The sequence below is a fragment of the Convolutriloba macropyga genome, chromosome 9, assembly GCF_964194025.1.
Source record: "Convolutriloba macropyga chromosome 9, txConMacr16.3, whole genome shotgun sequence".
Lineage (NCBI taxonomy): Eukaryota > Metazoa > Xenacoelomorpha > Acoela > Convolutidae > Convolutriloba > Convolutriloba macropyga.
Window position 1 is genome coordinate 8169079 of NC_134476.1, and position 24585 is coordinate 8193663.

The following is a 24585-nucleotide window of genomic DNA, read 5'->3' on the forward strand; positions in this document are numbered from 1 at the left end:
ACGATTTGAGAAACCAACCAAATACTGCAAGCAAGAGGGGTTCAGTGCTAACAAAATGCGACCACTCCCGTTTAATTTGGTCCAGTACTTTAGCAGATATTAACAAAATACTGTTCTGTACCCCATTTTTTGGGCTAAAATCGAAGCCCAAGATCTCGGGAACCGACGTAAAACAACGTGAAACAGCGTTCCCGACGTATTTGTGGGTGTAATTCTGGTCCACTTCCACGTTCTAGGTCACGGAAAACCTTCATGGTGAGGTGGGAAAAAATTTCCCACCTCACCATGAAGGTTATGATGTTTTGTGTGTTTTGACATAAAACAACATCAACAGATATTTGATGAAATCGTGAAAAAAGAAAAATTGTTGAGTTAACCCCATTAATTGACACAATTGGCTTCCTGATCTTAAATACTGTCCAGAAAACATAAAAAGCCAGCCGGAAAACGTGTTCAATTGCAAAAAACACCACTCAACCATCAAATTTCAGAAAAAATTTGTTTTTCCAAGGTTCGGCACTTTGCAGAGAAAAAATAGCCCATTAAACTCCACAAAACCATACAAGAAGTTTAACTGGGATACTTTTTATTATCATAAGAACCTAATGGCCTCCTATAGGTAGGGCTACTTTGTTTCTTTGGGTACCGAATTTTGTGTGATACCAACATGAACTAAAATTTCAATTTTTTTTGTGAAAATTGACCTTGAATAACTTTCTTACTGTCGCGGTTATAGAAACCACTAACTAGAACAAACAACCACATTTAGTGGCCAAAAATACGAACTCATGATTGTTCATGATTGCGCACTTTTCTTTATAGAATATACTGGAAACTGTTCGTAGATTTCAATCAGACTGATTTTAATTTTCAATGTTTTTTGTGGTTTGACACCTTTTCAAACCTCAAGTTCAAACAACGAGAGTCATACCCACATTATTAGTTTTGTTTACGTGGCAAGTTATCCCTATTTAACGCATTAGAGATAGACGTTTACCTAAATGATCCAAATTTCCATAAAAACCAATTTTGTGCTTCGAAAAATTTTCGCTAAGCGGATACATTCTATTCATCTCAAAACTGGTTTCATGGCCCAAAACTGTCTCTTGTTTCTCATTTGAAGGTTTTTCTGTTTGATTTTGTGCTTATAAACATTTATTTTTGCGTTTTGCGAATCAGATTGCTTTGAATAACGATTCTCGGCACTGAACATGTAAAGTTTGGTTGTGGAGTCGTTGGACAATATCTGATGGTCCTTCACTTAGTCTGATAGGTTACCTATAGCGTCTAATATTGTTGTCAATTATGAGAGAGATGTTTTTGGGACGATAGATAGATTTTGAAGATCGCAAAATGGTCTTTTTTAAAACAGCAAGAGAAAAAACAGAGAAAAATAATGGGTCTGTGGTCACAACTTTCTGCATCGTTTTCCTTTCACTTTTTTAGCTATAATAATTTCATTGCTGAACAAGTACAGTGTCAAGTTTATGAGATGATCACTTAACTCAAATTCCACTGGCAACTATGCGCACTTCTCTTTATAGAATATAATGGAAACTGTTCGTAGATTTCAATCAGACTGACTTTTTTTTTCAAAGTTTTTTGTGGTTTGACACCTTTTCAAACCTCAAGGTCAAACATCGAGAGTCATAAACATATTATTAGTTTTGTTTACGTGGCAAGTTATCCCTATTTAACGCATTAGAGATCAGACTTTTACCTAAATGATCCAAATTGCCCCAAAAATCGATTTTCTGCTTCGAAAAAGTTTTGCTAAGCGAATACCTTCAATTCATCTCAAAACTGGTTTCATGGCCCAAAACTGTCTTCTTTTTTTCATTTGAACGTTTGGTGTTTGATTTTGTGCTTATAAACATTTATTTTTGCGTTTTGCGAATCAGATTGCTTTGAATAACGATTCTCGACATTGAAAATATAAAGTTTGGTTGTGGAGTCGTTGGACAATATCTGATGGTCCTTCACTTGGTCTGATAGGTTACCGATAGCTACTAACATTGTTGTCAATTATGAGAGAGATGTTTTTGGGTCGATGTATAGCTTTTTGAAGATCGCAAGATGGTCTTTTTTAAAACCGCAAGAGAAAATACAGAAAAATAATGGATCTGTGGTCACAACTTTCTACATCATTTTCCTTCCACTTTTTTGGCTATAATAATTTCTCTGTTGAACAAGTACAGTGTCAAGTTTATGAGATGATCACCAAATTCAACTTCCACTGGCAACCATGCGCACTTCTCTTTATAGAATATAATAGAAACTGTTCGTAGATTTCAATCAGACTGACTTTATTTTTGAACGTTTTTTTGTGGTTTGACACCTTTTCAAACCTCAATTTCGAACAAGGAGAGACATAAACACATTATTAGTTTTGTTTTCGTGGCAAGTTATCCCTATTTAACGCATTAGAGAGTTCACTTTTACCTAAATGATCCAAATTACCCCAAAAACCATTTTTCTGCATCGAAAAACTTTTGCTAAGCGAATACATTCTATTCATCTCAAAACTGGTTTCATGGCCCAAAACTGTCTCTTCTTTATCATTTCAACGTTTTGCCGTTTGATTTTGCGCTTATAAACATTTATTTTTGCGTTTTGCTAATCAGATTGCTTTGAATAACGATTCTACACATTGAACATATAAAGTTTGGTTGTGAAGTTGTTGGACAATATCTGATGGTTCTTCACTTAGTCTGATAGGTTACCGATAGCTACTAACATTGTTGTCAATTATGAAAGAGATGTTTGTGGGCGATGGATAGCTTTTGAAGATCGCGAAATGGTCTTTTTTAAAACCGCAAGAGAAAATGCAGAGAAAAATAACGGATCTGTGGTCACAACTTTCTACATCATTTTCCTTCCACTTTTTTGGCTATAATAATTTCTTTGTTGAACAAGTACAGTGTCAAGTTTATGAGATGATCACCGAATTCAACTTCCACTGGCAACCATGCGCACTTCTCTTTATAGAATATAATGGAAACTGTTCGTAGATTTCAATCAGACTGACTTTATTTTTCAATGTTTTTTGTGGTTTGACACCTTTTCAAACCTCAAGGTCAAACAACGAGATTCATAAACAAATTATTAGTTTTGTTTAGGTGGCAAGTTATCTCTATTTAACGCATTAGAGAGTAGACTTTTACCTAAATGATCCAAATTACCCCAAAAACAAATTTTCTGCTTCGAAAAACTTTTGCTAAGCGAATACCTTCAATTCATCTCAAAACTGGTTTCATGGCCCAAAACTGTCTCTTATTTTTCATTTGAACGTTTGGTGTTTGGTTTTGGTGCTTATAAACATTTATTTTTGCGTTTTGCGAATCAGATTGCTTTGAATAACGATTCTCGACATTGAATATATAAAGTTTGGTTGTGGAGTCGTTGGACAATATCTGATGGTCCTTCACTTGGTCTGTTAGGTTACCGATAGCTACTAACATTGTTGTCAATTATGAGAGAGATGTTTTTGGGTCGATGGATAGCTTTTTGAAGATCGTAAAATGGTCTTTTTTAAAACCGCAAGAGAAAATACAGAGAAAAATAATGGATCTGTGGTCACAACTCTCTACATCATTTTCCTTCCATTTTTTGGCTATAATATTTTTTTGTTGAACGAGAACAGTGTCAAGTTTATGAGATGATCACCCAATTCAACTTCCACTGGCAACCATGCGCACTTCTCTTTATAGAATATAATAGAAACTGTTCGTAGATTTCAATCAGACTGACTTTATTTTTCAAAGTTTTTTGTGGTTTGACACCTTTTCAAACCTCAAATTCAAACAACGAGAGTCATAAACACATTATTAGTTTTGTTTACGTGGCAAGTTATCCCTATTTAACGCATTGGAGAGTAGACTTTTACCTAAATGATCCAAATTACCCCAAAAACCAATTTTCTGCTTCGAAAAAGTTTTGCTAAGCTAATACATTCTATTCATCTCAAAACTGGTTTCATGGCCCAAAACTGTCTCTTGTTTCTCATTTGAACGTTTTGCTGTTTGATTTTGTGCTTATAAACAATTATTTTTTTGCGTTTTGCGAATCAGATTGCTTTGAATAACGATTCTCGACATTGAACATATAAAGTTTGGTTGTGGAGTCGTTGGACAATATCTGATGGTCCTTCACTTAGTCTGATAGGTTACCGATAGCTACTAACATTGTTGTCATTTATGAGAGAGATGTTTTTGGGTCGATGGATAGCTTTTTGAAGATCGTGGAATGGTCTTTTTTAAAACCGCAAGAGAAAATACAGAGAAAAATAATGGATCTGTGGTCACAACTCTCTACATCATTTTCCTTCCACTTTTTGGCTATAATAATTTCTTTGTTGAACAAACACAGTGTTAAGTTTATGAGATGATCACCAAATTGAACTTCCACTGGCAACCATGCGCACTTCTGTTTATAGAATATAATGGAAACTGTTCGTAGACTTCAATCAGACTGACTTTAATTTTCAACGTTTTTTGTGGTTTGACACCTTTTCAAACCTCAAATTCAAACAACGAGAGTCATAAACACATTATTAGTTTTGTTTACGTGGCAAGTTATCCCTATTTAACGCATTGGAGAGTAGACTTTTACCTAAATGATCCAAATTACCCCAAAAACCAATTTTCTGCTTCGAAAAAGTTTTGCTAAGCGAATACATTCTATTCACCTCAAAACTAGTTTCATGGCCCAAAACTGTCTCTTATTTTTCATTTGAACGTTTGGTGTTTGGTTTTGGTGCTTATAAACATTTATTTTTGCGTTTTGCGAATCAGATTGCTTTGAATAACGATTCTCGACATTGAATATATAAAGTTTGGTTGTGGAGTCGTTGGACAATATCTGATGGTCCTTCACTTGGTATGTTAGGTTACCGATAGCTACTAACATTGTTGTCAATTATGAGAGAGATGTTTTTGGGTCGATGGATAGCTTTTTGAAGATCGTAAAATGGTCTTTTTTAAAACCGCAAGAGAAAATACAGAGAAAAATAATGGATCTGTGGTCACAACTCTCTACATCATTTTCCTTCCATTTTTTGGCTATAATATTTTTTTGTTGAACGAGTACAGTGTCAAGTTTATGAGATGATCACCCAATTCAACTTCCACTGGCAACCATGCGCACTTCTCTTTATAGAATATAATAGAAACTGTTCGTAGATTTCAATCAGACTGACTTTATTTTTCAAAGTTTTTTGTGGTTTGACACCTTTTCAAACCTCAAATTCAAACAACGAGAGTCATAAACACATTATTAGTTTTGTTTACGTGGCAAGTTATCCCTATTTAACGCATTGGAGAGTAGACTTTTACCTAAATGATCCAAATTACCCCAAAAACCAATTTTCTGCTTCGAAAAAGTTTTGCTAAGCTAATACATTCTATTCATCTCAAAACTGGTTTCATGGCCCAAAACTGTCTCTTGTTTCTCATTTGAACGTTTTGCTGTTTGATTTTGTGCTTATAAACAATTATTTTTTTGCGTTTTGCGAATCAGATTGCTTTGAATAACGATTCTCGACATTGAACATATAAAGTTTGGTTGTGGAGTCGTTGGACAATATCTGATGGTCCTTCACTTAGTCTGATAGGTTACCGATAGCTACTAACATTGTTGTCATTTATGAGAGAGATGTTTTTGGGTCGATGGATAGCTTTTTGAAGATCGTGGAATGGTCTTTTTTAAAACCGCAAGAGAAAATACAGAGAAAAATAATGGATCTGTGGTCACAACTCTCTACATCATTTTCCTTCCACTTTTTGGCTATAATAATTTCTTTGTTGAACAAACACAGTGTTAAGTTTATGAGATGATCACCAAATTGAACTTCCACTGGCAAGCATGCGCACTTCTCTTTATAGAATATAATGGAAACTGTTCGTAGACTTCAATCAGACTGACTTTAATTTTCAACGTTTTTTGTGGTTTGACACCTTTTCAAACCTCAAATTCAAACAACGAGAGTCATAAACACATTATTAGTTTTGTTTACGTGGCAAGTTATCCCTATTTAACGCATTAGAGAGTAGACTTTTACCTAAATGATCCAAATTACCCCAAAAACCAATTTTCTGCTTCGAAAAAGATTTGCTAAGCGAATACATTCTATTCACCTCAAAACTAGTTTCATGGCCCAAAACTGTCTCTTGTTTCTCATTTGAACGTTTTGCTGTTTGATTTTGTGCTTATAAACAATTATTTTTTTGCGTTTTGCGAATCAGATTGCTTTGAATAACGATTCTCGACATTGAACATATAAAGTGTGGTTGTGGAGTCGTTGGACAAAATCTGATGGTCCTTCACTTAGTCTGATGTGTTACCGATAGGTACTAACATTGTTGTCAATTATGACCGAGATGTTTTTGGGTCGATGGATAGCTTTTCGGAGATCGCAAAATGGTCTTTTTTTAAACCGCAAGAGAAAATACAGAGGAAAATAATGGATCTGTGGTCACAACTTTCTACATCATTTTCCTTCCACTTTTATGGCTATAATGATTTTTTTGTTGAGCAAGTACAGTGTCAAGTTTATGAGATGATCACCAAATTCAACTTCCAATGGCAACCATGCGCACTTCTCTTTATAGAATATAATGGAAACTTTTCGTAGATTTCAATCAGACTGACTTTATTTTTCAACGTTTTTTGTGGTTTGACACCTTTTCAAACCTCAAGTTCAAACAACTAGAATCATAAACACATTATTAGTTTTGTTTACGTGGCAAGTTATCCCTATTTAACGCATTAGAGAGTAGACTTTTACCTAAATGATCCAAATTACCCCAAAAACCAATTTTCTGCTTCGAAAAAGCTTTGCTAAGCGAATACATTCTATTCATCTCAAAACTGGTTTCATGGCCAAAAACAGTCTCTTGTTTCTCATTTGAAGGTTTTGCTGTTTGATTTTGTGCTTATAAACATTTTTTTTTTGCGTTTTGCGAATCAGATTGCTTTGAATAACGATTCTCGACTTTGAACATATAAAGTTTGGTTGTGGAGTCGTTGGACAAAATCTGATGGTCCTTCACTTAGTCTGATGGGTTACCGATAGGTACTAACATTGTTGTCAATTATGACCGAGATGTTTTTGGGTCGATGGATAGCTTTTCGGAGATCGCAAAATGGTCTTTTTTTAAACCGCAAGTGAAAATACAGAATAAAATAATGGATCTCTGGTCACAACTTTCTACATCATTTTCCTTCCACTTTTCTGGCTATAATGATTTTTTTGTTGAGCAAGTACAGTGTCAAGTTTATGAGATGATCACCAAATTCAACTTCCAATGGCAACCATGCGCACTTCTCTTTATAGAATATAATGGAAACTTTTCGTAGATTTCAATCAGACTGACTTTATTTTTCAACCTTTTTTGTGGTTTGACACCTTTTCAAACCTCAAGTTCAAACAACGAGATTCATAAACACATTATTAGTTTTGTTTACGTAGCAAGTTATCCCTATTTAACGCATTAGAGAGTAGACTTTTACCTAAATGATCCAAATTACCCCAAAAACCAATTTTCTGCTTCGAAAAAGTTTTGCTAAGCGAATACATTCTATTCATCTCAAAACTGGTTTCATGGCCCAAAACTGTCTCTTGATTCTCATTTGAAGGTTTTTCTGTTAGATTTTGTGCTTATAAACATTTTTTTTTTGCGTTTTGCGAATCAGATTGCTTTGAATAACGATTCTCGACTTTGAACATATAAAGTTTGGTTGTGGAGTCGTTGGACAAAATCTGATGGTCCTTCACTTAGTCTGATGGGTTACCGATAGGTACTAACATTGTTGTCAATTATGGCCGAGATGTTTTTTGGTCGATGGATAGCTTTTCGGAGATCGCAAAATGGTCTTTTTTTAAACCGCAAGAGAAAATACAGAGGAAAATAATGGATCTGTGGTCACAACTTTCTACATCATTTTCCTTCCACTTTTATGGCTATAATGATTTTTTTGTTGAGCAAGTACAATGTCAAGTTTATGAGATGATCACCAAATTCAACTTCCAATGGCAACCATGCGCACTTCTCTTTATAGAATATAATGGAAACTTTTCGTAGATTTCAATCAGACTGACTTTATTTTTCATTTTTTTTTGTGGTTTGACACCTTTTCAAACCTCAAGTTCAAACAACGAGAGTCATACCCACATTATTAGTTTTGTTTACGTGGCAAGTTATCCCTATTTAACGCATTAGAGATAGACGTTTACCTAAATGATCCAAATTTCCATAAAAACCAATTTTGTGCTTCGAAAAAGTTTCGCTAAGCGAATACATTCTATTCATCTCAAAACTGGTTTCATGGCCAAAAACTGTCTCTTGTTTCTCATTTGAAGGTTTTGCTGTTTGATTTTGTGCTTATAAACATTTTTTTTTTGCGTTTTGCGAATCAGATTGCTTTGAATAACGATTCTCGACTTTGAACATATAAAGTTTGGTTGTGGAGTCGTTGGACAAAATCTGATGGTCCTTCACTTAGTCTGATGGGTTACCGATAGGTACTAACATTGTTGTCAATTATGACCGAGATGTCTTTGGGTCGATGGATAGCTTTTCGGAGATCGCAAAATGGTCTTTTTTTAAACCGCAAGTGAAAATACAGAATAAAATAATGGATCTCTGGTCACAACTTTCTACATCATTTTCCTTCCACTTTTCTGGCTATAATGATTTTTTTGTTGAGCAAGTACAGTGTCAAGTTTATGAGATGATCACCAAATTCAACTTCCAATGGCAACCATGCGCACTTCTCTTTATAGAATATAATGGAAACTTTTCGTAGATTTCAATCAGACTGACTTTATTTTTCAACCTTTTTTGTGGTTTGACACCTTTTCAAACCTCAAGTTCAAACAACGAGATTCATAAACACATTATTAGTTTTGTTTACGTAGCAAGTTATCCCTATTTAACGCATTAGAGAGTAGACTTTTACCTAAATGATCCAAATTACCCCAAAAACCAATTTTCTGCTTCGAAAAAGTTTTGCTAAGCGAATACATTCTATTCATCTCAAAACTGGTTTCATGGCCCAAAACTGTCTCTTGATTCTCATTTGAAGGTTTTTCTGTTAGATTTTGTGCTTATAAACATTTTTTTTTGCGTTTTGCGAATCAGATTGCTTTGAATAACGATTCTCGACTTTGAACATATAAAGTTTGGTTGTGGAGTCGTTGGACAAAATCTGATGGTCCTTCACTTAGTCTGATGGGTTACCGATAGGTACTAACATTGTTGTCAATTATGGCCGAGATGTTTTTTGGTCGATGGATAGCTTTTCGGAGATCGCAAAATGGTCTTTTTTTAAACCGCAAGAGAAAATACAGAGGAAAATAATGGATCTGTGGTCACAACTTTCTACATCATTTTCCTTCCACTTTTATGGCTATAATGATTTTTTTGTTGAGCAAGTACAATGTCAAGTTTATGAGATGATCACCAAATTCAACTTCCAATGGCAACCATGCGCACTTCTCTTTATAGAATATAATGGAAACTTTTCGTAGATTTCAATCAGACTGACTTTATTTTTCATTTTTTTTTGTGGTTTGACACCTTTTCAAACCTCAAGTTCAAACAACGAGAGTCATACCCACATTATTAGTTTTGTTTACGTGGCAAGTTATCCCTATTTAACGCATTAGAGATAGACGTTTACCTAAATGATCCAAATTTCCATAAAAACCAATTTTGTGCTTCGAAAAAGTTTCGCTAAGCGGATACATTCTATTCATCTCAAAACTGGTTTCATGGCCCAAAACTGTCTCTTGTTTCTCATTTGAAGGTTTTTCTGTTTGATTTTGTGCTTATAAACATTTATTTTTGCGTTTTGCGAATCAGATTGCTTTTAATAACGATTCTCGGCACTGAACATGTAAAGTTTGGTTGTGGAGTCGTTGGACAATATCTGATGGTCCTTCACTTAGTCTGATAGGTTACCTATAGCGTCTAATATTGTTGTCAATTATGAGAGAAATGTTTTTGGGTCGATGGATAGCTTTTTGAAGATCGCAAAATGGTGTTTTTTGAAACCGCAAGAGAAAATACAGAGAAAATTAATTGATATGTGTTCAGAATTTTCTACATCATTTTCCTTCCACTTTTTGGGCTAAAATAATTTTTTTGGTTGAACAAGTACAGTGTCAAGTTTATGAGAAGATCACCAAATTCAACCTCCACTGGCAACCATGCGCACTTCTCTTTATAGAATATAATGGAAACTGTTCGTAGATTTCAAACAGACTGACTTTATTTTTCAACGTTTTTTGTGTTTTGACACCTTTTCAAACCTCAAGCTCAAACAACGAGAGTCAAAAACACATTATTAGGTTTATTTACGTGGCAAGTTATCCCTATTTAACGCATTAGAGAGTAGACTTTTACCTAAATGATCCAAATTACCCCAAAAACCAATTTTCTGCTTCGAAAAAGTATTGCTAAGCGAATACATTCTATTCATCTCAAAACGGGTTTCATGGCCGAAAACTGTCTCTTGTTTCTCATTTGAAGCTTTTGCTGTTTGATTTTGTGCTTATAAACATTTATTTTTGCGTTTTGCGAATCAGATTGCTTTGAATAACGATTCTCGACATTGAACATATAAAGTTTGGTTGTGGAGTCATTGGACAATATCTGATGGTCCTTCACTTAGTCTGATAGGTTACCCATAGCGTCTAATATTGTTGTCAATGATGAGAGAAATGTTTTTGGGTCGATGGATAGCTTTTTGAAGATCGCAAAATGGTCTTTTTTAAAACCGCAAGAGAAAATACAGAGAAAAATAATGGATCTGTGGTCACAACTTTCTACATCATTTTCCTTCCACTTTTTTGGCTATAATAATTTCTTTGTTGAACAAGTACAGTGTCAAGTTTATGAGATGATCACCAAAATCAACTTCCACTGGCAACCATGCGCACTTCTCTTTATAGAATATAATGGAAACTGTTCGTAGATTTCAATAAGACTGACTTTATTTTTCAACGTTTTTTGTGGTTTGACACCTTTTAAACCTCAAGTTCAATTAACGAGATTCATAAACACATTATTAGTTTTGTTTACTTGGCAAGTTATCCCTATTTAACGCATTAGAGAGTAGACTTTTACCTAAATGATCCAAATTACCCCAAAAACCAATTTTCTGCTTCGAAGAAGTTTTGCTAAGCGAATACATTCTATTCATCTCAAAACTGGTTACGTGGCCCAAAATTGTCTCTTGTTTCTCGTTTGAAAGTTTAGCTGTTTGATTTTGTGCTTATCAACATTTATTGTTGCGTTTTGCGAATCAGATTGCTTTGAATAACGATTCTCGACATTGAACATATAAAGTCTGGTTGTGGAGTCGTTGGACAATATCTGATGGTCCTTCACTTAGCCTGATAGGTTACCAATAGCTACTAACATTTTTGTCAATTATGATAGAGATGTTTTTGGGTCGATGGATAGCTTTTTGAAGATCGCAAAATGGTCTTTTTTGAAACGCAAGAGAAATTACAGAGAAAAATAATGGATCTGTGGTCACAACTTTCTACATCATTTTTCCTTCCACTTTTTGGGCTATAATAATTTTTTTGTTGAACAAGTACAGTGTCAAGTTTATGAGATGATCACCAAATTCAACTTCCACTGGCAACCATGCGCACTTCTCTTTATAGAATATAATGGAAACTGTTCGTAGATTTCAATCAGAGTGATTTTATTTTTCAACGTTTTTTGTGGTTTGACACCTTTTCAAACCTCAAGTTCAAACAACGAGATTCATACCCACATTATTAGTTTTGTTTACGTGGCAAGTTATCCCTATTTAACGCATTAGAGAGTAGACGTTTACCTAAATGATCCAAGTTTCCCCAAAAACCAATTTTGTGCTTCGAAAAAGTTTTGCTAAGCGGATACATTCTATTCATCTCAAAACTGGTTTCATGGCCCAAAACTGTCTCTTGTCTCTCATTTGAAGGTTTTTCTGTTTGATTTTGCGCTTATAAACATTTATTTTTGCGTTTTGCTAATCAGATTGCTTTGAATAACGATTCTCGACATTGAACATATAAAGTTTGGTTGTGAAGTTGTTGGACAATATCTGATGGTTCTTCACTTAGTCTGATAGGTTACCGATAGCTACTAACCTTGTTGTCAGTTTTGACAGAGATGTTTTTGGGGTCGATGGATAGCTTTTTGAAGATCGCAAAATGGTCTTTTTTAAAACCGCAAGAGAAAATACAGAGGAAAATAATGGATATGTGGTCACAATTTCATACAATACTTTCCCACCCCTTATTATCTGAACACTCAGTTTTAGCCATGTAAACACAAAATGAAAATTCAAGAGGAGCACGCCAAAAACTGGTTACCGACAGCAAGGATTATAGATGATATAGGGCATTTTAATTTTTGCTGAATTTTTCTAGTTTTCTGCTCGGACTGACTTTGTTTCCTTCTAATCTTCCATTGAGGAATATTATCTAAACTTCAATAAAATTTTTTAAGATGTTTTTTTCACTTATAGCTACATACTTAATATAATTTTGTTGTTTGAGTTTGCAGGTAAATTCTAGGTAACGTATTCTAGGTAACTTGCACGCATCATTTTTTTGCAGGTAATTTTGCAGGTAATGTTACCTGCAATTTTGCTTACCTGCAAACGTTGCAGGTAAATTTACCTAGACATTTTTTAGAGTCCCATACTGCAACTCCACATCTTATGACAAAAACCGCTACACGGTCAAGTTTGTTCGTGAACGGAATGACAAAATTGAGGTAACCGAGTAAAATTTTCTATTAAACCACACTGTTGGTCACAGATTTTATGTTCTAAATAAACTGAAAATAAGAAACTACTTAGACCAGCTGCGAAAAAACTCTTAGACTTGTAAAAAAAAACATTCGATTATATCGTACAATTTTCATTCATTGCTCCATTATTACTTTTATTGCATTTTTCGCAATAGTTCAGCTGATTTTATTTGAAAAAATGATATCAACTTTCGTCCTTTTATTTCTTGTTCACAATAGCAGTAATCAAAATTTTTTCATACCCCTAGTCGAGCTTACACGCCTATCTTGTAAGATCTTGTAAGAATCTTGCAAAAGTGCTTATCTTGTAAGATCTTGCAACCACACGCTTATCTTGTAAGATCTTGCATCTGCACGCTTATCTTGTAAGACATCTTGTAAGATCTTACAAGATAAGCGTGTGTAAGCCCTCTTGTGAAACTTGGCTCCCGGGTCGAGGTGTGCGTTAATGATCAGACCCATCCAGACTGAAGTCGGTCATGATCAGACCCATCCAGACGATAATCTGCCATGATCAGACTTTAGCTCGTTTTTCATATGTGCTCGTTTTTGACTCGTTTTTATTGTTGCCATGATCAGACCCATCCAGACCATAGTCAGCCATGAACAGACTTTAGCTCGTTTTTAGAAATTGTGCTCGTTTTTACCTCGTTTTAAAACTCTTTGCTCGTTTTTAAAATTTTTGCTCGTTTTTACCGCGTTTAAAAATTTCTGCTCATTTATATTTTTTTTCAGTCAGACTTTAGTACATAGAAGCGGTGAAATTTTCTGTTATGCGATTAATTTGGAACAATTATTAGGTAGCAAGTACCACAAAACACAATTGTCATAAGTCTGTTAAAATTGACAAAGCACGTAGTCCCTGCAAAATAGTCAATCATACGTTTTGTGTTCCGATAACATAACGTTTTCATTGATAAAATTTGTACCCCAAAGATGTCTTGCAAGATGTTACAAGATAGGTGTGTAAGGGACATCATAAATTGTAACTCTGATTTTTTACCATGACGCATTAAAAAGTGGCATTATCAAAGTACAGCTAAATTGAATTGAACTATAATCAATAGCGATGATATTTTTATCCGGATGCTTGCATTTTTTTGTTTACTTAAAGATCAATTTGACGACGCACTGATTTTTTTAGCATATCACCTTGACTAAGACATCCTGCTCTACAAATGGACACTACAATTCGGACAGGAACGTCTGCTTTAAAACCCACAACTTCTGCCCCACTCCAAGTAAGGACTACTGAAAAAGAAGTCTTTCTCATTAGAGCCCTCAACCTCCCACCTCCACCCCTCTCAACTTAAATACGCATATAGTGCATAGCTCCCGAACTGCCGTGCAAAAACACATTCAGTGTCTATAGTTTCACGTGAAGACTATAATAGAAAAAAACGCAAAAAATGATCAGTTTTCATGACTGTGCAGGCAAATTTGAAAATCCGACATTATCTTGATACAAAAACTGATTTTGAATGTTCAACCCTTAACCCAACACCCAAGATTATTACAATTAAACATAATAAAAAAGAAAACTGGCGGTCAGATGGAGGAAATATGAACCAGTTGATCCACACCAACGCTGACCATTTTTAGACGGTCCGGACAAAAAAAAGGATCTTTTCCGTTTGTGCCCCCAGCTTAATGGGTGCGTATTATTTGCACCACCACGCCCACATTTCTACCTAACAATTTACTATGTAATGACTCAAGCTCTGTAACTAGGGGTGCAAAACGTACTGGGGGCACAAACGGAAAAGATCCCAAAAAAAGGACCAGGAGTCGTATTAACTCCAAATAGCGCAAACCACGACCAAATAGTCCAACAAAGGGCCAATTTTTGACCTATGCAAAGTTTTGCGACTACGAATCAAATTGGCGGCGACTTAAATCTGTGCAACTAAAATTAGGCTATCGATCCGTCCGAAATGACTGACAGAAATAGTAGTAAATTGTTTGCAACTTTAAATTTTAAGAAAAACTTGATCCGACGGAGCAGACGAAATGAAAAACGCGCTACTATGATCCGACAATTCAGACAGTGCGAACTCGGGCGAATATGAACTCGGTCCTACAAACGTTTAAAACCTGCTGAAATTATCATCTAACTCTAATTTTATAATTTCCATTCCATATCTTCCTCAAAACCTTCTGAAAATAGTAATTGAGGAAACTGCAATAATAATTTTGAATGATAACACATAAAATTTCAAGCAACGGAGCATAACTGTTTCTTTATCGTTCTTTAATTTCGTTAGAAAAATCCTTAAAATTTCGAAAGCGTATAGCAGGAACCAATATAAACTATTAAAAAGTCCTAGTGCCGTTTTGCTACCCTCGGCAAAAACGAACAATTTTGCAAGCCTCATATTTTGTGGTGTTCCTTTTGTTTACTTACAGCTCTTTCTCGATGTCTTTCTCAGTTAACTAAATAAAGCTCCAAATTTTAAACTTAAAGAGACAGTGGGGCAGAAAAAAATCAGACTCTGAATAGAAATATTCCGTTTTTTTTGGGTTTTGATTTGACATAAGGGGCTCATGGCTCGAATTCGGGGTTTGATTCAAACTAGTTGCCCGGTTATTCGATTTAACGCAAATTAATCAGACGTATTGGGACTATTAGTTGATTATGGTGCCTCATGATTCGATAGAGCGCGATTATAACTCGAAATAGCAGGGTAAAAAGTATTTTCGGGACCGTGTATTTAAGAGTCTTGGACGACAAAACTCCAAACGCCAGATATGAATGTCTATTTATATTCCGACCACAGCAGCCCGAAACGGCAGCAAAATGTAAACAAAAACAAACAGTAAAGTCTTACCGTATAGCAAGAGACTAAATTTTCACCAGGAAAGCATGCGGTTAACAACAGCTATTTTCACATTTTCTGCAAACTAAACTTTTATATTACACTAAGCAGTTTTATTTAGAGCCAGTTTGAAGAACTGAGTTACAATAAACAGTATAGAATGATTATTGCAAACTATGCCATTTGATGTCTTCATTGCCTTCATTTTAGATAGGAAATAAACCCTCACGGAAATAAACCCCCACTTTACTATTAAAGAGCTGCGCATTTAGCGCGTTTGGCCATGCCTCGCGGGCCATGGCCATGCCTCAGCGGCCCGTGGGACTTGACACGAAACTATCACAACCGAAAAAATTTTCGCGACCGAAATTCAATTTTAAAATGGGGGTTTCTTTCCGTGAGGGTTATTTTCTGTGGGGATCTAGGAAATAAACCAAAAGATGATAAACCTTTTTAAGATGATATTCACAAAATATACCTTAAAATGTGATATTTTAAAGAAGTCGGAATAATAAATCTTGTATATTGTTTTGAGCTCAAATTGGTGTGATCAGAAGTAATGTTGATTGTAGTTGGGTCTGATCAGACATTATTTCGGGTGTTTTTTTAAATAATTTTTTTCGCGAAAGATGTAGGCTTAGCCACAAGGCTGCTAAAACAGCGTTCTGATCAGAGACTCATTTAGAGTCTGATGGCCCTGATCAGACTGTTGTGATTGCACTTGAGTCTAACCAGCGAAATTGTTAGTTTGAGACGGTCTAATTAGACGTCAGTTCCACATGAGACCTCGTCCTGGGTATCACATAATGATTTTTTTCTGCACCCAGTTCCTTTTTTTGCAACAAGTAAATTAAAATTATAACCATACGGTTAAATATACCTGAAACAAAAAAATAATTCGAATCAATCAAACATAATAATATAATAAACATCAACAACTTTCTTAAAGAATCACAATATAAATTTTTTTTCGATTGTTTTCTTCCTAAAATAAAAATAAATTTTAAAAGCTCCTACGTTACTATTCAAAGGAATTTTTTCATGTTGTGAGAGCAAGAAATCATTCAACGTTTTCTTAAAAACGTTTTTACTTTTTTGCCAAACGAAGCCAATGTGGTAACTTTTACCCTTTTTGTACACATTGACGAACAATCGAATTCATTCCAAAGCAGGTTTTGGCATTTTGTCTAATTTTGAATTGTTTTGTTCGAGTATTTTGATGAAGACTCGGATACCTGTGAAAATTTTCAGAATTTTCAGGCCTGGCGATATCATAATGAAATTTGATTAGCGACACTTTTGCAATTATTAGCTCAGCTGGTAGGGTTTTTGTCTGGATTAGCAGATCTCTCTCTTTGTAATACTTTTTGCGTAGAAAGCACACCTTTATACCCCAGTTAACCTGTCGGTTAGGGCGTTTTAGGTTTTTTGCAGATAAATTTTGAAAAAAGATTTCCGAAAATGATAAGTGTGAAAGCACAAGTGATTTTAGAAGAAGAATGCGCGCGTTCAGGGGAACTTGATGTCTTATAGGGTAAATTGATCCTAAAGCATGAGCCATCTTTTTCAAGGTTTTATTCAGCAGCTCCTCGAAACTAAGATTCCTGTCAATTTGAATACCAAGATATCTGCAACTTTTTTTGTGAGAACTTCGTTTTTTTAAAAAAAAAGATCCGAAATCAGAATTATCGCAAGAGAAAAAGATTAATTCGGTTTTGTTTGTATTCAACGTTAGTTTGTTCATCTCTACATATTCGTCTGTTTTTTGTAAAATTTCCGTGACTTTTCCATGTAGGCTACCTTTCTGTCCACAACAGACAATACTTGTGTCATCTGCGAATTGAATTACCTTTTCCGTTGTGCTTATATTAGATGAGAAATCGTTCACATATAAAAGAAGAATGAGTGGTCCTAAAACAGTTCCTTGTGGCACACCGTGATTCAAAATTTCACAATCACAGAATCTGCCATTAAGTTTTATCTTTTGTCTGCGGTTGGCAAGAAATGAAGACAGTAATTCTTTCGCTTCCTGGGAGAAACCATACATTTCAATTTTTTTAAGGAAAATGTTATGCGAAATGGAATTAAACGCTTTTGTAAGGTCTAGAAAAACAGCAACAGTTTCTTTGCTTTGATCTAAATTAGCCGAAACTGTTTCAACCAGTTCTAGAACTGCATCTGTTGCAGACTTTTTTCTGAAATCCGAATTGCTCTTTGTGTATAATTTTATGCTTATCAATGAATTCTATCATCTGAGTCAAAAGGAGGCGCTCAAAAATTTTCGCAAAACTCGGAGTTACAGAAATTGGTCGATAATTTGTGCTATCTAATCTATCACCTATTTTGAAAATTGGTGTTACATAGGCTAGTTTCATTTTTAGTTGGGAAAATTTTCTCCTGCGAAATTTTCTCCTGCTCATTTAAGGCGAACTGTAGATGTATGCCTATAGCTAATTTGCAAGACTTTATGAGTCGAACTGAGATTTCACCAGGTCCTGCTGCTTTGTTATCGTCCAGCGAGTCAATGACTGAATAAAGTCAATGACTGAGTTCTATAAAATCATATGAACTGACCATCCGATTGTGAAGCTGAGGGAGGGGGAGGGGGGGGAGGGAATCTGTTTGCTTTTAGGTGACTATGGAGGCCCCGCGTACCTTGTGGACTCGGATGGTAATTTGGAGTGTCTTTACTCTGTCTTCACCTGGATGGATGAGAAATTCTGCGACTCAAGAGGATCAGTGACCCATGCAGCAGTGGGAAGATACAACCCTTATTCCAACTTCTTTGCCCGCGAGACATTTTACAATCGTCATAAAAAGGTTCCTTTCATAGGATACCCTCAATTCACTTCACCCCCCCCCCCCCCCCCCCACCTCCCCACCTCCCCACCTCCCCACGATCATCATCCACGTCCATTTGACTGATGATGAATTTTTATTAATGGAATCTTTAAAGCAAATTTAAGTTTGCTCAGAAGCAACGTTCAAAATTAATTTTCATTCCTTTTTACTCAAAAACGAATGTGTAGACATTAAGAGAAAAGGAAAAGAAACGGATCTATTCTGTTTCGGTCCCCCAGTGTTTTTACGCCTCCAGTTATAAGTTATATGCTGTTATATAGCACCATACTATGTAAAAATGGCACGTGGGAGAGGGGGGCATAAAAAATAGACCCACTAAGCTGGGGGGGGGGGCGCACAACAGAATAGACCCAAAGAAACATTAGGGAAAATTAATGAAAAATTGATAGAAAGTTTTTATTATCGGGACTCAAATTTTAATTACATACGCAGAACAGCATTGAGAAGCTTCAAAATTCGAATCCAATTAGACGCACAGTTTTCCCAATTTGTTGTAAGAATGTTTGATGGTTTTTCTCTTATTTGAATTTTCTTCGTTTATTTTTAAATATTCCCTAAATATCGTTTTTCATTAAATTTCTCACTAATGATTAAAATATGCCTATCATCGAAAAAACTCAGTTTTAGGTTTTGGTCTTTTTTGCTTTTAAGGTCCTCGCTTATAACTTGATTTTGATAAAATATTCAATTTTCTTTGTTTTTGTGCTTGTTAAATTTGTGTGTTATTTAACATTTTGATTTTCTTTAAGAATCTGGCAGACTGATTATTGTTTTTGGATTTTTAACGTTTGTGCCCCCTCCCCAAGCTAAGTGGGCGCAAATTGTTTGCAACCCCCAAACGCAAGTGCAATATTTTTACATAGTGATTTACCATGAACTGACACGTGCTCTGTAAATGGGGGCGCTAACGTACTTGGAGCACAAACGGAAAAGGTCGTTGGTTTTAAAGATTTTTTGCATCGTTTTATTCGTTATTTCACTTGTGCTTGATTATTTTTGTTCACTGTATTTAACTTTGTTGAGAAAATTTATGTTTTTTTAAACGTTAGTCGAGCAGATCGATCAAAAATTTGTCGGCATGTTCGACTTTAAATGTTACAAATGTTGCGGCTGCTCAAGAATCTCAGCGGAACCAATATATCACAGCTTGGTATTCGAGTTTTACGCCGGCCTGGCTCTTCAAAGGGTTCGATTGACTAACAATCTCGTCGAAACAATTAGTTGCTCGGACGTATTAAAGGACTGTAACTTTAAATTTGTTGATTGAAGTTAAGAAAATCCTTAGTGATATTCTATGTTCAATCTCGTGCTGAAGTTTGTAAGGCTTCAGTGAGTAGTTAGTATTGTTGCTAATTTCTCGTCAAGTAAGCTCAACTAACTAAAATCTCGCAAGATCTTGAGATCTAGCAAAACTTGGCAAAAAGACTAAAGTTGTTAAGGAATCAAATTTCAGTCAATCTGAGAGCTAACTGCTCTGTATAACAGTTTCCACTGGTTGTAAATTCAATTTGGTTTGACTATTCAAACAATTCGGTTGAAGTAAGTTATTAAATATTTATCAATTATAACATCATCGCTACTTGTTTCTGATTGGTTAATCAAGAAAGTGATTTAGATCATTATTTACATAGTAAATGTCAAATTACTGCAATGTTTAATTTTTTTGGCATAAGCTAAGCACGGATGGTTTTTACTTGGCTCTAAATGCCTTGATTGTACGGTATTTGACCTTTAATGGTCCCCAAAGTCTCATAAAATAAACAATTTAAGAAAATTATCAATAAACGATAAAATATCGAAAAACGCTGATTTCGCATCATATAAGTGCTAATCGCCACACATGTGGGTCTGATGCGATAACTTTCGTTGGGTCCATGAATATCTTAGAGGTAACCCTAACCGTGTGCCATAACCTCGTGTTGCTCAGTTTTTCCCTTCCAAAAATTGGGGGGTGTACAAAACTTCGGAACCAACTTGAAAACTTTTCAGTTTTGACCATTTTTGAGTTTTGACAATTTCTAAGTTTTTTTAAGTTTCAAAGGTTTTTATCTTGCTGTCTGATGGCTTTTGTATTTCATTTAAAAAATTCATTTAAAGTGGCGCCAACATCTTCGGCTCTGTTTTCGATCTCGGAAACAACATCGTAGAATACTGTTACTAATTTCACGACTTGCTGGTTCAGCTCTCCATGTGCCATTTTGACTCTCGCTCATCTCACAACACCGTCGTTGCCAGTAAAGATCTCAACAACTCGTCCCAAATTGTATTCACAGCGTTTAACAGAGTCATCTACTAGCAACAGTTCACCTTCTTTCAGGTTTCGCACATGACCACTTCGATTGGCCACTTCGATATCTGGTTCCACTGTGGAAGATATGCACGAGTCCGTCTTTTCCAGATCATGTCGGCATATGCTTGAGCCGTTCTGAAAAATTTTCTTAGGTCAAGATAGCGTTCACTAGATGGCATGAATGGCGCACTTGCGTTCTCTCGTACTAGCAAGAAATGATTTGGCGTGGGTGCCGTCCAATCTTCCGAGTCATCACTTACTGCTGTCAGGGATCTTGCGTTGAGCGTTTGCTCTACAATACACGTTGTGGTGCCGGAGCTCCAGCTGCTGGAGCTCTACAAGACGCGTTGTGGTGAGGAGCTCCAGGTGGATTGAATTTCCAAACAATCTTGTGTGCTGAGTCACTTTCAATCTTAGCTTGTCCCGCTCGTTCATGAATGCTTTCAGCTCATTCGCTGCTCTAGCGAAGTCCGATCTGTTGTCACTGATGATAGTGTTTGGATAGCCACGTCTCGCGATGAATCTTGTCACTGCAGCTAGACTTGACTCGGTGTCCAGTGATTGTGACAATTCAATGTGTACTGCTCTGGTTGTTAGACAAGTGAAGAGGCAGCGTCATCTCTTCAAAGTACGTCGCAAGAACTTGTTTTTGAAGAGTCCGAAGTAGTGGACACCGTTATGAGTGAATGGGAACACATGTTCATCAAGTCGTTCTCGGGGTAGGTCTGCCATCGGTGCATGAATCGGGTCGGCGTTTCTGTGTCTGCATTTGAAACATCTCGACTTGATTTTACTTAATGCATTTCCTAATACGATGATCCAGTACTCTTGTTGAAGCAGGTTTCTCGCATATTCTGTTCCCTCACTTAGGTTGTCACGATGTGCTTTCTCCAACAGAAATTGTACAACTGGATGTTTCGCTGTTAACAAAATTGGGTGGTTTGTATTGTAAACAAGGTTTGAATGCCTCAGTCGGCCCTTCACTCTAATTGTTTCATCTTTCTCTAAGACGGGTGACAGTTTGACGATGTTGAAAGTATTGGAGATTTCCTTACTGTTTGCTATTTGAAGCATTCGGGAAGCTTTGGTTTTGAACAAATCGAAACAAGATTTGCTCGGCTTGATTAATTTCGTCCGCTTTAGTGGTCCCTTGTGCTTCGTCTTGAACATCATGCAGATAGCAATGAAGTTTCTAATTCTGTTGAAGGTACTTTATTGTCTCCAATCGGTTAGTTTAGATTCTGTGGCTATAGTACTGGTAACTTGCTCAGCCTTAGCTTTTTTCACTTGGCACCACGGCTTTGGCCAGTTTTCTTCATCTGTCTAGAGCCATGGCGGCCCGTTTAACCACCCGGAATCCTTGAGGCCTTCGATAAACATCCCTTTTGTGCCAAAATCTGCAGGGTTTTCGATGCTTTTGACATCTCTCCATTGATCCAAGGAAGAGTTTTCCCGTATTTCTGCTGCCTTGTTGGCAACAAACACTTGCTGTTTCTTGTGAGCTGACTGTAAACACTGTAAGACTGTGGATGAATCTATCCAATGATTAATGTTGTCAATTTTCACATTAGGTTCCCCCAATATGTGACTCCTGAGACGAACTCCGTAAACTGCGGCTTGGAGTTCTAACTTCGGAATCGTCGTCTGTCTGATAGGTGCTACACGGCACTTTCCTATCACATAGGTAAGTTTCAACGTTGCCTCGTCTTGCAGATATGTCTTGATGCACATTGCTTCTTCTGACGCGTCTCTGAAAATGTGTAGTCTCAAGTTTGTACATCCGTTTTCGAAATAGGATCAATTTATTGGCATCGTCCTCATTTCTCTCAACTCAGAGCACCAATCACTGAATAGTTTTGAATGTTTGGCTGACAACTCTTTGTCCCAAGCTTGTCCCATTGCTGCCCAAAAATTTTTGAGTAGAAACCGCATTCTTATCGTGAAGGGTGAACAAATCTTTAGTGGGTCGAACACTGCGAAGACAAAGGATAGGACGATTCTATGAGGTATTTTTGTTGGAACTTCTTGCTCAGTTCCACTACAGACTATAAGACTGTCTGTGTCTACGTTCCAGTTCAGTCTAAGGACTGATGATGATTGTGGCTCGGCCTCGAAAGTAATGACAACTTTCGTTGATCTGTCTGCCTCTGCGAATTGTGACTTGACTTCTTCGTCACTCGTTATCCATTTCGTCAAATTGAATCCACCTTTGCTGAAGATCTCCCTAAAATTCTAGTAGATTTCGATTGCTTCTTCAGTATTCTGATTGACTTGAGGAAGTCGTCCATGTAGATATTTCGCTCGACAGCTTTGACAAGATTTTCGTCGTTTTTTGCGATATCTTTCGCCACTTGATGCAAAGCGTAATTTGCACAAGTCGCCGAACTCTTCGCCCCAAAAACGTGTCGTGTATACTCGTAGACTTCTATTCTCTGCTCTGGATCTTCTCGCCAGAGAAATCGTAAGCATCGGCTGTCACCGTTTGGGACAGAAGCTTGAAGAAACATTGCTTCTATGTCTGCTGAAAGTGCTATTTGGTGTTCTCGGAAGCGAAAAATAATTCCGATCATAATCTGCAACAAGTCTGGACCAGATAGAAATTTGTCGTTGAGGGCTACACCTTGGTATTTTGCTAGAGCGTTGCACAACTTTCTGACTTTCTCGGGTTTGTGAGGGTTGATGACAGTATGATGTGGCAAGTACCACTGAAGCTTGTCTCTGGTTTTGTTCAGTTCAACTTGTTCAACTCTGCGAACATAACCAGCTTTGACGTCAGTGTCAATAGTTTCCTGATAACACTTTTGCAACATATCATCTTTATGTGGGCGTCGTTCTAGGAACTTGAGTTGCCCCATATCAGAATAGAATTTATTTGATAATTTCACTTCCTTTTCTCTCCATAGAAGTCCAACCTCGTATCTTTCACCGGTGAATGGAGTTGTTTAGTCCAATGTTTTGATTGCCCCAGCTCATCCTTCGAATGACCGGTGACATCAAAGTGTGAGGTATAGGATTCAATTTCCCGCCATTTACTCAACTGGTTTGCTAACTTGTCCTCTGATACTGAGGTTGATGTTGTAGCAAGAGTTGCCGCCTGCTTCGCTGGTAGAGTACCACTTAAGGCCCATCCTATTTCGATTTCACTGCCCATGTGCAGTTTAGTCGTCTGACTTCCTGAATTCTAATGGGTGATGGATGTAATAGCAGTCTTGTCCAAGAAATGTTTGAATTTCGTTTAGATTGTAGCTCTGATTTGGCAAGTTCATCAGATGTGGGTAGCAATTTTTCAACCCCTGCAGATCTACAATCTGGTCAACCAACTTCAGTTTCTCGTGAACATATAATTGCACTGTTGTCAATGGTCAAAACTTCTCGTGCGCTGAAACAGACATCGGCACTATTTCCGTCTTGACATCTTGTGATCCGTGGATTCCTGCTACTGACAAAGACGCTTTTCGGCCTTGCAGCTGCAGTGTATATACAATTGACTTATCCACGAATAAAACTGAGGATCCCGTATCACACATTGCCAGCAGGCTCAGGCTGTGGTTTCCATTCAACAGTTTTATACGCACTACAGGGAGTCCTCCTTGTTTGATCATTGTTGCTACTGCTGTCGTAGCGTCTGAAGCATTTGTTGTAGCCTCCTTCTTTGAGTAGTCACTGTGAAAAAGCTTGTTGTGTCGTCGTCCACAATTGGGCTCGCTGCAGGTTCTACTTTTGCAATCCTAGGAACAACGGCCAGGTCTCAGGCAGTTGAAACACAGTCTGAAAAGTCTTCCCGTCCTTCATTCAGCTTCAT

General features: G+C 36.6%; 1 protein-coding gene across 1 annotated transcript in view; it reads left to right on the forward strand.

Moving 5' to 3' along the window:
- LOC142346106 (uncharacterized) overlaps positions 1 to 24585 on the forward strand; it is a 128593-nt gene that overhangs the window by 98828 nt on the left and 5180 nt on the right. Inside the window, exons 13-14 of the mRNA XM_075398610.1 lie at positions 13960 to 14056; positions 18264 to 18451. Of these exons, the coding sequence (XP_075254725.1) occupies positions 13960 to 14056; positions 18264 to 18451 (285 nt within the window). The remainder of the gene's footprint in view (positions 1 to 13959; positions 14057 to 18263; positions 18452 to 24585) is intronic.